General features: G+C 38.4%; 1 protein-coding gene across 1 annotated transcript; it reads right to left on the bottom strand.

The window, feature by feature from the left end:
- Nucleotides 1–499: 499 nt before the first annotated feature.
- On the bottom strand, nt 500–10,532 carry LOC130738129 (probable RNA 3'-terminal phosphate cyclase-like protein). Its single transcript, XM_057590043.1, has 7 exons — nt 10,402–10,532; nt 9,900–10,113; nt 9,422–9,574; nt 8,543–8,721; nt 8,300–8,475; nt 7,939–8,155; nt 500–1,023 (listed from the first exon to the last, which is right to left on the bottom strand). The coding sequence occupies exons 2-7, from the start codon at nt 10,102–10,104 to the stop codon at nt 814–816; spliced, it is 1,140 nt and encodes a 379-aa protein (XP_057446026.1). The 5' UTR covers nt 10,105–10,113; nt 10,402–10,532; the 3' UTR covers nt 500–813.
- Between the last annotated feature and the right edge of the window lie 3,264 nt (nt 10,533–13,796).

Here is a 13,796-nt window from a genome sequence, read left to right on the forward strand (position 1 = left end):
ATTTAATAAGCATACTGATACTGTATAGTTGGGAGAATAAATCTCCATCATCATTTTTTTTCATCTCAGAAAAGCATTTGATTCCCATCTTTTTTAAAAAGTTATAAATTTATAAGGTCTTTTTGGAGAAATTAAATGAAAGAAATAAAGGTTGAGGTGATTTTTTCCTCAACCACATCCGGCAGAGATGAAACTAATTTCCTCAAAACTCACTTAGAATCCATTAAGTGGAGAGGTCTTTCCTAACAAAATTTTCTCCATACAAAATGCTTAAGTCCAACTATCTACTAGCTATGCTAAAAGTTGATGGTTAAGCTTGAGACTTCTGCATAAAGTTATTATTTAAAATACTCGATTATTATAATTTCCTTATTAGTTTTTAAGTTTTCATTGAGAAGTTTTCTCAAACTGACTCTTAAATCAATATTTCATTTTTAGTATTCAGGGTCAATATTTCAGTTTTAGTATTTAGGAGGCTATAGCATAGGATAAGGGACACTTAGTCAAAGAGAAAATAATTCATAAGAGATTCCAAAATTTGGTTCATCCAGAATATGGCAAACTACAAATCATTCATTTGTGGGAAACACTCAAGATATATATAGCTAACAAAATTGGGTTACAATTGAAACTGAACATTCACTCGTTAATTCTATTTCTTGGGAGGCGCGGGTGATAAAGAATTACCATTGGCATGATATTACATAATGAAGCTTCAGTTGCATTTTTTTCTAGGTGCCGAATCTCGCAGTTGCTTGAAAATTGCAATTCAACAAGCTCGCATTGGATTAATATAACACCAACGACCATGCTTTATGAGACCTTCCTGAAAAGGTTCTTCATGCCATAACCAACACACTTGAGAAACACTGATTGTGTATTTGGATCTGGTTGGATAATAAACTTCAAATTGAGAAAGTCCCTTATGTTTCTCAGTGTCTCAATCCCATGCTGGGAAAGTTTTCCAACACGAACCTTGGAAACATCTTGAGGACATAGAGCACAAAGAAGAAATAGCAAACCCTGGAAACAATAAATGTTGAAAAACTAATATTAGGGGAAGCCCTCAGTTTTGGACAATGGAGGCAAATTTCATCATATTCACAGCTCCTTCAAACCCAGAAGTGAGAAAATGAAATTGTCGTCAACTTATTTCAGAACTGAAGAATATTACTTATACCTCTACTACGACGAACAAATTACAAACTACAAGAAGGAGGTGATATGCTCCCAAACTGATTTCATTCTATCAAGGAAATAAGATAGAAAACTTAGCACAAGCTACAAAGTCATATCATGCGAATTAGAGTTTCCAACATAGGGTTTTTGTTTAGCATTTGCATGTAGAGAATAAATAGGAATAGTCAAGCCTCTTTGAGATAAAATGGAGGAAACTAAAGGGTAAAAATAAAGGCTCTTTGAGAGAGATTTTGGAGCAAGGATTTTGGGAGACAAAAATGTTTATGACACGTGGAACAAGATGACTAAACGGATTAGAAGGGTAGCATAAGAGTTACTAGAAAAATTAACCGGTTTTGAGCCAAAAGGTAAAGATTCTTGGTGGTGGGAGAAGAGTGTGCAACAAAATATTAGGTCAGAAGGGAATTATAAAAACGAACTTGAATAAATAGGATAGTTAAGAAAAACAATAAGATGGTAAGCCAAGCTAGAGCAAGATAGTTTTGATGGTTTACATAAATCTTTAAGCACCAAACTGCAAAGTAGTATATTATCTACTGGCTTGTTAAAAATAGAGAGAAATAATAGAGACCTGAACCAAGTGATGTGCATCAAGTATGATGAAGGAAAAGCATTAGTCTCATAACAAGATATCAAGAAAAGGTCAAGAGCTATTTTGATGCGTTTTTTTGAGTGAAGGACACAAGTATTCTTTAAACTCTGATACACTTAACACTAGTGAGGATGACCAAAATTACACTTACTATCCATGAACTCGAGACTTTGAAGTGAAAGAAGGAATTGAAGAGTACGTGTAAGGATAAGGCAGTTAGACAAGATAATATACCGATAGAGATATTAAAAGTGTGAAAAGAGAAACGCATGAGATGACGCATGCCTCACAAAACGAGATTGAGATCCAAGAGCATGTTGAAGGAATGGAGGAGTAGTTAGGGACTTAGGGCATGCTTATTTGCAGTTTTCAAAACAGATTTCAAATACGATCTGGAGTTTTTGAAAACAGTTCTCATTTTCAGTTTCTAAAACTAAAAACAAAAACAACTAAAAGATGTTGATAGGAACCCAATTATTAGGAATAGGCCCAATACTACTAGAGTCCATGAAAGTAAGAGGAAGAGGTGCAATGCACCAAATCTTTTCCCTTGAGAGGAGTAACCGCTTGCTGAGGTGGCATGAGCTGTGCAGGTAGAGAGAGAGAGAGAGATTGGGGATTATATAAGCATGTATTGTGTGAGAGAGAAGGTAGGCTTGATTTGGGATTAGGCTTGGGAGAGTAGAGGCACTCTCGAATTGCCTCAGTTTCTTATCTTTAATTTTCTACTGTTATTTGTAATTCCCTAAAACACTGCTTCTGGGTATTTTCCAGAGGATTCAGTGTTCATCTATCCTATTTTCACTCTTAGTCATTGTACTATTTTCTGGTTCCTAACATTGGTATCAGAGCACCGATCTAGGTGCTGTGGTAGCCATTGATTCATGAAGATGTTTCCAGAGTTTGATGGGAGATGGGCTTATGGATGGATCATCACAGTGGAGCAACACTGTGAGGCCAAAGGAGTATCTGAAGAAAAGAAATTCTCAGAGGCAGAGAAGGCGTTGACACATGATGCGCTGATTTGGTGGTATGACTGGAAAAGAAGAAATCAGAGGGCAACATGGATGGATTTTGTGACAGCATTACTAAGAAAATTCGAACCAGATTCTGATTCGTTCCTACCAGATCCAGTTCAAGATACAGGGGAGGAAGAAACTCAGAGGGATGAAGCCAGAATAGCCAAAGCCACCAACCTGGAACTGAGAAGAAATTGGTGTGAAGAATGGGTCCAGTTTCATAGCAGTGAAGATGAACGGCTCGAAGATGACGGAATTTCAAAGAACAAGAGAAGTGAGGCGATTCCGACGGAGATCATCGTAACTACGCCGGAGGAAGAAGCTGGAGCAAAAAGGAACGAGCAGCAACCACCACCTAAACCAACGGATCTGGTTTTAGTAGCAGGGGTTCACGCGGTGGGGAATCTGACCAAGGTTACGGAACGTCAAGATCGCGGTTCAGCTCCGGCAAGGTTCACCACCATGGCTAATCGGCGACCACCACCCAAGCCGCCAAACTGGGTTTCACTAGCAGTGGCTGAGGAGAAGCAAATAGATGCGACCTTGGAAGAGGTAGCATCAAACGCGAAAAAGGATTGCGTTTTGGGAATCAAAACCCAGGAAAGGGTAAAACTGGAATTTCAACATTTGAGCTCCACTTTTGACCTAATGGGCTTGGCCCAACAGGTTAGTAGTTGTGTTGTAATACAAAAATTGTTTCAAAAACCTCAAAGTGCTCAGGGCAGAATAGAGTGTTATTTAAATAACTTGGGCCCAGTGTTTGACACAAGGTACCATGGCCCAACAGTAAGTATACAAAACAAGCCTTTCAGTAAAATAAATTCTGAAATTATATTGGCTCAAGTTGGGAACGCTGTAGATGGAGAACAGGGGGAAGCTTACGTTCTTCACCCTAGAGCATCAATCATTCTCCCTTCTCCTATTTCTCCAGTGTATGTGAGTCAGCTAGAACTACCCAGGCCTGAATTGCATATGGATGGGGTGAGAGAAGTTATTCCAAGTAAAGACACTCCCAGGGGCAGAGAGAACATCGGAGTGAAGAGTAGAATTGATATTCAGACATTTGCTGGTACCCGTGTTTCATCTTCATTAGCAATTGCAAACATGCAGAAAATCCAACACTCACCCAAAACTTTTGATACCATGGTGGGGTCATGCCTATGGCAAGGAAAACCAAGCTATAGTTGTACTGAGTTACATAGACTGAGGGGGGGACTTGAACAGAATTGGAAGCATTGCCAAGTGATAGTCAATTATTGGGAGAATTTGAAGCTACAACCTCATGAATTAGGGTCATTAGATAAGACATCTAATCAGAATTTAAATGCTGATGTTGGCTCTAAGGGAAGTTGTGTTTTCTCATTTGCCTTGAGCTTTACACATTGGGATCCTGGAGGTTGTTCTTACTTCTCAGCAACAATTGGGTCAACAAGTGTTGCCTCATGTTGGCTCATTGTCTCTACCGGATTAGAATTTGAATTTCAAAACCGGGGTTCACAAGTTACTGAGTTCAACAAAATAAGGGGAAGACAAGAACATATTGCGCGGCATCAACCTTTTGGGAGTACTTTGAGTTCTTTTCACTTTTGTTCGCATGGAAGTAGAGGGCTGATTTTTCATGGTGACTCTACTACTGGTCGAGTTAAGGATTTGTGGGCTCATTATATGTTTGATAATGGGGAATACTGCTGCTTGCTTCTTGTATCATGGTTAGAAGAAGAGCTAGTACCTGAAATGTTGAGTACTATTCTGAGGGCACTAGATCAACTAAGTGCTCAAGCATATCAGCTGCAAAGACCACTGGAATTGCTGACTGGAAATTGGCTAAATTCTCTGTCACAGCTTCATAAATCAAGGTTACTAGCTGAGGAACCCTATCAGGCATTCAATGTTGGTTCTCATGGGAATTTCAAGGAGATATTGAGCATGGGAATGGAGGAGTATGAGCTGAAGAAGACTTTGGCAACTCCACAGCAAAATCAACCTCTTTTGCTTATGTTCTTAGCAGAGAATGAACTGTCAATACAGACTGCACAAGCGATGACAGCAATTCTAGGTTCTCTGGTTGCATTACACGGATTGATTACATGGCAAAATCTGCTGGACCAAGATGATTTAGCGGTTGAGTCAAAGGGAAATTATGATCTCGCATATGCCCGAAGCTTGTCTTGTTTTACATTGGAATTCAAGGGGCTGTTCTGATTTTTCAGCAACAACTTGGCCCACATCTTTTCAACAATGGGATCCAGGTGGTGGATTCTATAGTCCATACCCATATTCTGCAGGGAAGTGGATCAAAGGGAGGCTGTTACAGGTCACTTTGGGGGCAGCAACATACATTCAAGAAGGATTTTCCACATCCATCCTTGAGGACAAGGATGTTTGGAGGGGGGGAGTGATGATAGGAACCCAATTATTAGGAATAGGCCCAATACTACTAGAGTCCATGAAAGTAAGAGGAAGAGGTGCAATGCACCAAATCTTTTCCCTTGAGAGGAGTAACCGCTTGCTGAGGTGGCATGAGCTGTGCAGGTAGAGAGAGAGAGAGAGAGATTGGGGATTATATAAGCATGTATTGTGTGAGAGAGAAGGTAGGCTTGATTTGGGATTAGGCTTGGGAGAGTAGAGGCACTCTCGAATTGCCTCAGTTTCTTATCTTTAATTTTCTACTGTTATTTGTAATTCCCTAAAACACTGCTTCTGGGTATTTTCCAGAGGATTCAGTGTTCATCTATCCTATTTTCACTCTTAGTCATTGTACTCTGATACCAATGTTAGAAACCCGGTTTTTCAGCAAGGAAATGTAGAAACAATGTTAGACACTAGGAATAGAACTAGAAAATAGAGGTGGAATTGCATAATATCACTGAACCCTCTGGTAGAAACCCAGAAGCAGTGCTGCAGAAGATTACAGAGAAAAGGAAAAATGAAAAGATAGCAGAGGCAAATTAGAGAGTGCCTCTATTCTCTCCCAAGTCCAAGCCTAATCCCAATTCAAGCCTACCTTCTCTCTCACACAATACATGCTTATATAATCCCCAATCTCTCTCTCTCTCTCTACCTGCACAGCTCATGCCACCTCAGCAAGCGGTTACTCCTCTCAAGGGAAAAGATTTGGTGCATTGCACCTCTTCCTCTTACTTTCATGGACTCTAGTAGTATTGGGCCTATTCCTAATAATTGGGTTCCTATCAGATGTTTTCAGTTTCTGTTTTTAGTTTTCAGATATCAGTTTTCTAAATGTTGGAAAACATGTCATTCAAACTGTTTTCTTCTTAAAATTGTTTCTGAAAATTGTTTTAAAAACTGAAAACTAAAACTGCAATCAAACAAGCCCTTAATAAAGATTCGGATCTAGGACTACTTAATCCCTATCTTACAGACCAAAGGGCTATTCAAAATAGCGCAAATTATAGAAGTATTGAACTTCCGAGTTATACTATGAACTGAATAAGATTTAAACAAGAGACCCACATCTCAAGAGAACCAATTCAGTTTTATGCCATGAAGATTAAAAATGGAAGCTATAAGCTATTTATTGGCACGATGATTGGTGGAAACTGGAAAAATATTAAGTAACGGTAATTATCAACACACTAGAACTATCTTAGAGATGAAAATCGGATAACATGCAAAAGTTTCACGTTTCAAGTATCTTGGGTCCATTGTATAAAATGACAATGAAACATAGGAGATATAAACCATTGGATTCAAGAATGGTAGATAAAGGGGAAGAATGCATTAGTGTGATTTGCGATAGAAAAGTACCACTCAAACAAAAAACTTTACTACACAACTAGAATACCTACAATATTTTATGGGTCATAATATTGGGTGATAAAATACCAGCAAGAAAGTAAACTTCGAGTAGTAGAGAAGAGAATGTTAAAATGAATGAATAATTACACAAGACAAGATAGAATTAGATATAGAATCATTAGAGAAAAGGTTGGGGTGGCTAATATTAGAGAAATGAATGAGTAAGGGCTATCCTGGACATATCTCTAGTATGGGACTTCTCAAAACACACCCTTACGCTCAGGGCTGGACATTTGGAACTTGGAATATGCAAGAATGAACATCATGGACCACACACAGGTGGTTTCCACTCTCCACTAAACAGATCTAGGATAGGATCTGATACCATATTCGAATTTGGAAGGCCTAACTCTACCCCAAAAGCTAGCTCAAGAGGTGAGGATAACCTTCACATATATAAGGGCTATCTTGGTCATATCTCTAATCAATGTGTGACTCTGATACCAGATTCGAATTTGGAAGGCCTAACTCTACCCCAAAAGCTAGCTCAAGAGGTGAGGATAACCTTCACATATATAAGGGCTATCTTGGCCATATCTCTAATCAATGTGTGACTTTTCAACATAACAATGAATGAACTCTAAACCACTTGGTCATAGAGGCTCTAATACCATGTCAAGAACCAATTATTCCAAAAGCTTAAGCTGTTGAGTAAGAGACACATGAATGGTTTTATATTATGTAAACTTAATGCAGCATAACAAAACATCGTGGTGCAGACTAATTCATGGAGATAACCCTACCTAGTGGATAAAGACAACATATGTTGGTTGTTGGCACTAAATTACAAAATTCAAGATGACACAAAATCAGAAAATTCTGTGACATGCCTCCAAAATAATTTCATAATAGGAGGGAATTGCCCAAAATGCATGTGGTAGAAAGGACAGAGGGTAACAACATGATTTTTTTTTCCAAGGGTGACATGCCACAAGAAGTGATTGTTGAAGAGAATGAATCAGAGTTTCCTGAAACAAACTGGACAGGTAGCATTCCAGTAGAGGAGGAAAAAATTCTAGAGACATACAAAAGGGAGGATAGTGCAAGGGGGGAAAAGGGGATGAGGGAAGACGAAGGTACAGAAAATTGTATAGAAAAAGGAGCGATCTCTGGCCAGACCATGTTTTTTTTTCTTTCTATTGTAAGGAGTTTACCACTCTATAATCTATATTCAATCTGTTCAGTACTAGTTCCTGTCAACTGGAATCATATATAAGGAATTCACCTTCATACTACTATCTGTTTAATACCAGCATATATCATTTGGTAAAGAGGATTAAAGTGGGCTGAAAATTCTAACATACTAACCTGATGTGTTGAATCTACAACTCCACATTGAGCTATCTCCCCTAGTAAAGCATTAGCAATCTCCTTCCCAATATCTTCTGGGGGCATCAGATCCCTTTTCACATCATCTGCAAGGCTAGAAGTATCTTCATCCCTAGCATGAGAAGCAGCAGTATCTGCAGAGATGAAGCACCCAGAAGTAGTCTCCGCAACAAGTGAAATTCCATATCCAGGTGAGCTGTGGAAGCAAACAACCGGTTAAATAAAAGGAATTATGTTTTAAATTTTTAATCCAATATGATTTTCTTTTTTCGAACAAATATATATATCTGAAACTCAAATTAAATATTCAAGAAAATCTACCAAATGAAAGGAATCATACTTTCCTGCCTGTGGCCCTGATCTGTGATCAGAAAAAAGGTGCACATCAGAAAGTAGGGGATTGACAATTCCACGGGTAGCCTTAATCATGCTATTTTCAAACTGAGTAGACACTCTGACTGAAAACGTAGTTCCTCTAATCTTTTTAACAAACCCCTCATCAATCCAATTAACTGCCTGCAAGGAAGAACACATAAGATAACAAAATAAATTTAAATTGAAGAGAAAAAATACAAAAACTTACCATGAGACTCTGAACAACAGGAAGCGACAAAGTAACTTCGCCACCACCATTTGGTGGTACTCCACGACTCTCTATTTTAAGATCCAAGCCTTCTGAGGGAACTCCAAAGCGCTTTAATATGGGAAAAGCAGTAGACTTGAAGGTATCAACCGAAGGATCCTTAGAATCATTTGTGATTCCTGATAACAATATATTGAGCAGTTTTAATTTGCACCATCAGGATATTTTTTGAATGGTCCTTCTGTTCTAGTTTTGAAGCTTTAAGTGCTTTCTTTATCTTTTTATTTCTTTCTTTTAATTGAAGAAACATCATTAGAGAGATAAGAAGAAATACAACTAGGCAGGAAAGTTAACAACATGATTTAAAAAAATATATATATCAATAAAGAAAAAAAACAAGGTGCAAGTTCATGATAGCAAACACTGTAGAAGCATCCATGAGCAGAAGAGCAAAACATCACGAGAAGCATAAAACATAATTCGACCCCAAATCAAAATTGGACGCAGAGAAACCACTTTAAGGTTACAAATATTAGTCCATGGCAAAAAGAAAAAGGAGAAGATAGACATGCTGCATTGCATTCCAACCATCCACTCCATAGGACTAATAACTGTAGCTGAAATTTAAAATTGGTCTACCTCATTCTAAGAAAAACCTTTATATTAAACCAAACCACAAAAAAATTGGTAAAGGACACACTCAATGCTCTCAGATAATCCCAAAAAGGTTGTTTAAAAAGTACGTAGCCCTTTAGTAGTGCAAGAATAAGTTTCCAACAGTATCTGACTTATATCACAGCATGAATGTCTCGTTAAGGACAAACAAGAAACTGAGTGAACTTAACAAAAAGAAAGAGCAACAGGAAATCAGAGTTATACCTTTGAGCTTGATGGTGAGGGGTTCCTTTGCAAATAAACCTAGCACAATGAGTGGCTCTAGGAAATAACCAATGGATCTTGAGAGACCACACTCGTGGGCATGATATTGTTTGCCACCCATAATAGTTCCCGGCTTGTACTTCAATTTAGTACCTGTCCATGCACAATGAGAATAAATTCCATGTTATGGATTTGGCTCCCCTCTAAAGTGAGTCAGTCACTAATTTTTCGACTATACCATATAAAGTGACTATCTCACTTTAGAGAAGCAAAATACCCATGTCATCACAATCATTAACTAAAAATCAACAGTTGAAATTGTAATCATAAACTTGCACATGTACAACAAGTTATGGTATTCTTCAAATCTCAACCATTAATTTTTTCGACTTTACCATATAAAGTGACTCTCACTTTAGAGGAGCGAAATCCCCATTTATTATAGCAGCCAACCTCAACTAACAAAATTACAAATTACCAGTTTCATTGATTTCAACATGACAATCATCGCAAACCATCTCAAACAACCGGAGGAGCGAAATCTCGTGGCTGTGAAGACCAGGCCACGTCTCATCAGCGCGTATGTCCTCAATGAGAATGGGAGTGGAGGAAAGAGTGGCGAGAAGCAACCGTTGCCGGAAGCTCTGGCTTCCCTTCAACCTCTTGTAAGCCATCTTCCCCATTCTTCTACCCTACAACGCACAAAGCGAGAAACATCTTGAAATTAGGGTTAGCACAAAAACAAGAGAGATTGTTAGCAATCTGAAGCAGAAAACATCACAGGCAATATCAAAGCCAACAATATATACTACTTGAAGCAAAAAATCTACTGTGAACTCTATTGTCATGTTAGAATGTTGCATGATGAGGCAAGGTTGAAGCTAACATTGTTTTTTGTTTTTTTCACATAGAGAATGAAAACTTGTGATATTAGGAAGAAACAAGTCAATATTTACATAGAAACGACGGAGGGTAACGACCTGTGATGGCGAGACAGAGCGATGACGAGCACGAGCGGTGGCGACGGAGGCTGGGGACTAGAGTGCGGCGGCGAGCACAGGGTGAGGACTGCTGAACTTAAGTCTTAAAGGGGATTGTGTTGTTTCTCTTTGTCTAATTTATACTTTTCAGTTTTAGAATATTAATTAATTATTTTTCCATTTTAATTAATTAATTAAGAAATTTACAAGTTATCATATCCGGACCGGTGAGGGTACCGGTTCAAGGTTCACTGGTTCAACTGTGATCCGACCGATTTTACCGCTATAAATTAAACAATATTATTTTTAAAATAAATATAATATTGAATAAAAAATATCCACAATTTCATATTTCAAATGAAAATTACTTGTCAAAATTAAAAATAGTACACACCAAAATAGTAGGTTTAATTTTAGTAACAATAGATAACATTAACAGTACCCATTATCCAAAATTTGAAAGAGAATAAAGTAGTAAATACTATCAACTATCATAAGTCATAACAGTCATGATGCCGATATGTTGGGATCTTCAGAAGCTCCACTAGCTGCACCACCATAGCTTCCAGCATTTTCTTCTTCACCTAATTTAACAACATGGAGAAAAGTAGAAAATCATCAATGTCAACAGCATCAAATTCGGGGGTTGTTTCTTCCTCAGCAACCCAAAAATCAAGATTGTCAATGGATTCATAATCAATAGGATCATAAGCTCTCTTGTTGTGAACCAACCTAGAAAGACAATAAAAACGTAAATAACAATTTAATTAAGTTAAACTAATGACATGATTTAAATAAAGTGAAATTCTAGATCCCTTAGAACAGATGTCCTGCACGATGCTGGGACAATCGATTAGAACAATATGACTGAAAATGCACAAACACAGGTACAAATAAAAAGAACAAGACACAGCAAGTTGTTAACCCAGTTCGGTGAAACTTCACCTACGTCTGGTTAGCTTTCGCCCAAAGAAAAGGAATTCCACTATCTCCAGATCTAGGTGTTATAGACACACATGAACACATCAAGTTCATTGTTCTTAACCTAATCTACCCAGTGGTCTTCTACTTAGATCCACAGCCTAAGTCTGAGAGCTCCTCTCACTTTTCCTCAATCACTGCCTCAGTGATTGGTAACAACAATAACTCAAAGTTTGTTTGACACTCAAACGCAACACAGAACAAGGTCTTACTTTATAGAATCAATGAGCAAGACTTGTTCACAATCAACAACGACAAAGAACAACTTACACTCTAAAAAAACACTCAATCTTCAATATAATTCTCCGTGTCTTCAAGCTCCAGTTCTTTGTCCTTTTATACTTCAGCAGAGGCGGCACTAGGGTTTCTTGGGCTGAAGAACAAATCTAATCCAACTCATATCAGCACAGAATCGTCCAAGATATGATATGAGTGATTAACGACTTAAGAATAGAAACAAATCTCCAATCACTGATTTGTTCCAACAATAAACAACCCGCGTATATCTCCCTTTAATAAGTTACTTGAATCTCAAGTAATAACAAATCACATCCTCTAAACTAATAACAAAGGGACCCACATTGCACGCCAGTAAGGACACATGTCTTGACCTTCACAAAAGCAGATGTCACAACATCGGCTAGGACATCAGGTTGTTTTTAACAAAATGTATGACAACAAAGGAACAACAATCTCCCCCTTTGTCAAATTTTGTCTAAAAACAACTTCACAACCAGAGAGGGTAAATCACATAGAGTCAGCAGCGGAAAAAAAACTCCCCCTCAAAACAATGCATCTTTGTAGCTAACCAGAGAGGAACTCCCCCTCAAATGATGCATCCATGTAGACTGCTTGAAGTATAAACACCATATGCATAGCAGCACACACACAAACTAACACACCAAATAATGCTTGAACAGAACCAGTAGAATACTTGAACAAACAGCTTGAAGAACTAGTACATAACCGGTCTTGAATAAGTCTTCATGTTTATTACATAACAGAACCAGAATACCAAACCAGAATACCAAGTCTTCAAAGCAAAATGAAAGAACGACAAACCAACCAACAACAACAACAACACTTCTCCCCCTTTTTAGCACAAATTTGGCAAAGATGGAAAGAATTAAAGCACAGCCAAATAAGAGTCAACTAGTACAACTACTAGGACAAGTACTAAACATCAGAAGAAGAAGAAGAAGAAGAAGAGTGCTCCTCTTCATTGTCTGCAGATCCTTCCTTCTCAGCAGCAGCTGCAGGCTCACCCTCTTGACCAACTTCCTCCTTGAGACTTTGAATCAACGCATCCACCTTAAGCTTCCTTGCAGCAGCAACCCTGATGGTTTCTTGCAACTCCTTAGAAATATCTTCCAATTCAGAAAGAACACTCTTTGTTCCAGAAGCTGACATAGAAGCATGCACAGATGTTCTATTGGATGGCAGATCAATGTCCAGGACATGAGGTTCCAAGAATAAGCGATGATTCAAGGTAATAGGATTTCCTCTGGGAAAGGGCACATCATTCACACCAAGAATATGAGGATGTTGTTTCAGGATGATAGCAGTTAGAAGTGAAGGAAAAGAGACAGGAAGCTTCACTGCACAAGTCTCAGCATGCTTCAGGGTTTGAGTAAACACAAAAGGGCCAAAATCAAAATGAATCTCAATTCCTATACGGTAGATCAACTTGGCCAGCATAACAGAGACTACAGAGGTATGATTAGAGGGAATCCAATTCACCACTCCAATCCTATTCAAAATTGCATACTTCACAATCAAATATCTAATAGAGAGAAGCTTCTTGGCAGGCCATTTCGTCACCTTTCCTCCAGTCAATTCTTCAGCAATGGTGTCTAGAGAGAGTTCTTCTTCAACAAATTCAACCACACTCCTCTCGAGTGCTTTATTTATGATTGCAGGAGAGAAATTCACACACTGACCTCTCACATAGACTTTTCTAAATTCAGGACTGGCAGGATTGCTAACATCATCAGAACAAATTGCCTAGGAACTCCTTCACTAGCCTATCATAACACTTGCATATCTCCATAACAGTCTTCCTCAAACCAGCTCTAGTGATAAGAGCAACAATCTCCTTGCATTACAAAACATCAGACCCAATTTCCCTTTCCTTAGCAATACGTCTCTGGAAGACATACTTCCATTTGATGGCATTCTCAACAGCATGAAAAGAAACATTATCAAGTGAATTGAAGGAATATCCTAGGGAATGCGCTTACCAGAAAACTTCTTTCTCTCAGAAGCCGTGATGTCCAGGACATCGGCTTCAACATCCGAATCTGAATCCAGTTCAACCCTGGAAACCTTCTTCTTCTTCACAGTAGTCTTCTTGTCTTTCTTGCTAGAGGACTCCACAACCTTTTGCTTTCCCTTGCTTTGCACATCCACTAGTT

This window comes from Lotus japonicus, chromosome 2 (assembly GCF_012489685.1).
Source record: "Lotus japonicus ecotype B-129 chromosome 2, LjGifu_v1.2".
Taxonomy (NCBI): Eukaryota; Viridiplantae; Streptophyta; class Magnoliopsida; order Fabales; family Fabaceae; genus Lotus; species Lotus japonicus.

Bases quoted from the DNA above. Each gene is read 5' to 3' on its own strand.
- LOC130738129 (XM_057590043.1), bottom strand. From the start codon at position 10,104: ATGGGGAAGATGGCTTACAAGAGGTTGAAGGGAAGCCAGAGCTTCCGG. The intron at 9,575-9,899 runs GTAATTTGTAAT...GTGCATGGACAG, and splicing joins TGTTGAAATCAATGAAACTG to GTACTAAATTGAAGTACAAG. The intron at 8,722-9,421 runs GTATAACTCTGA...TATTGTTATCAG, and splicing joins CCTCACCATCAAGCTCAAAG to GAATCACAAATGATTCTAAG.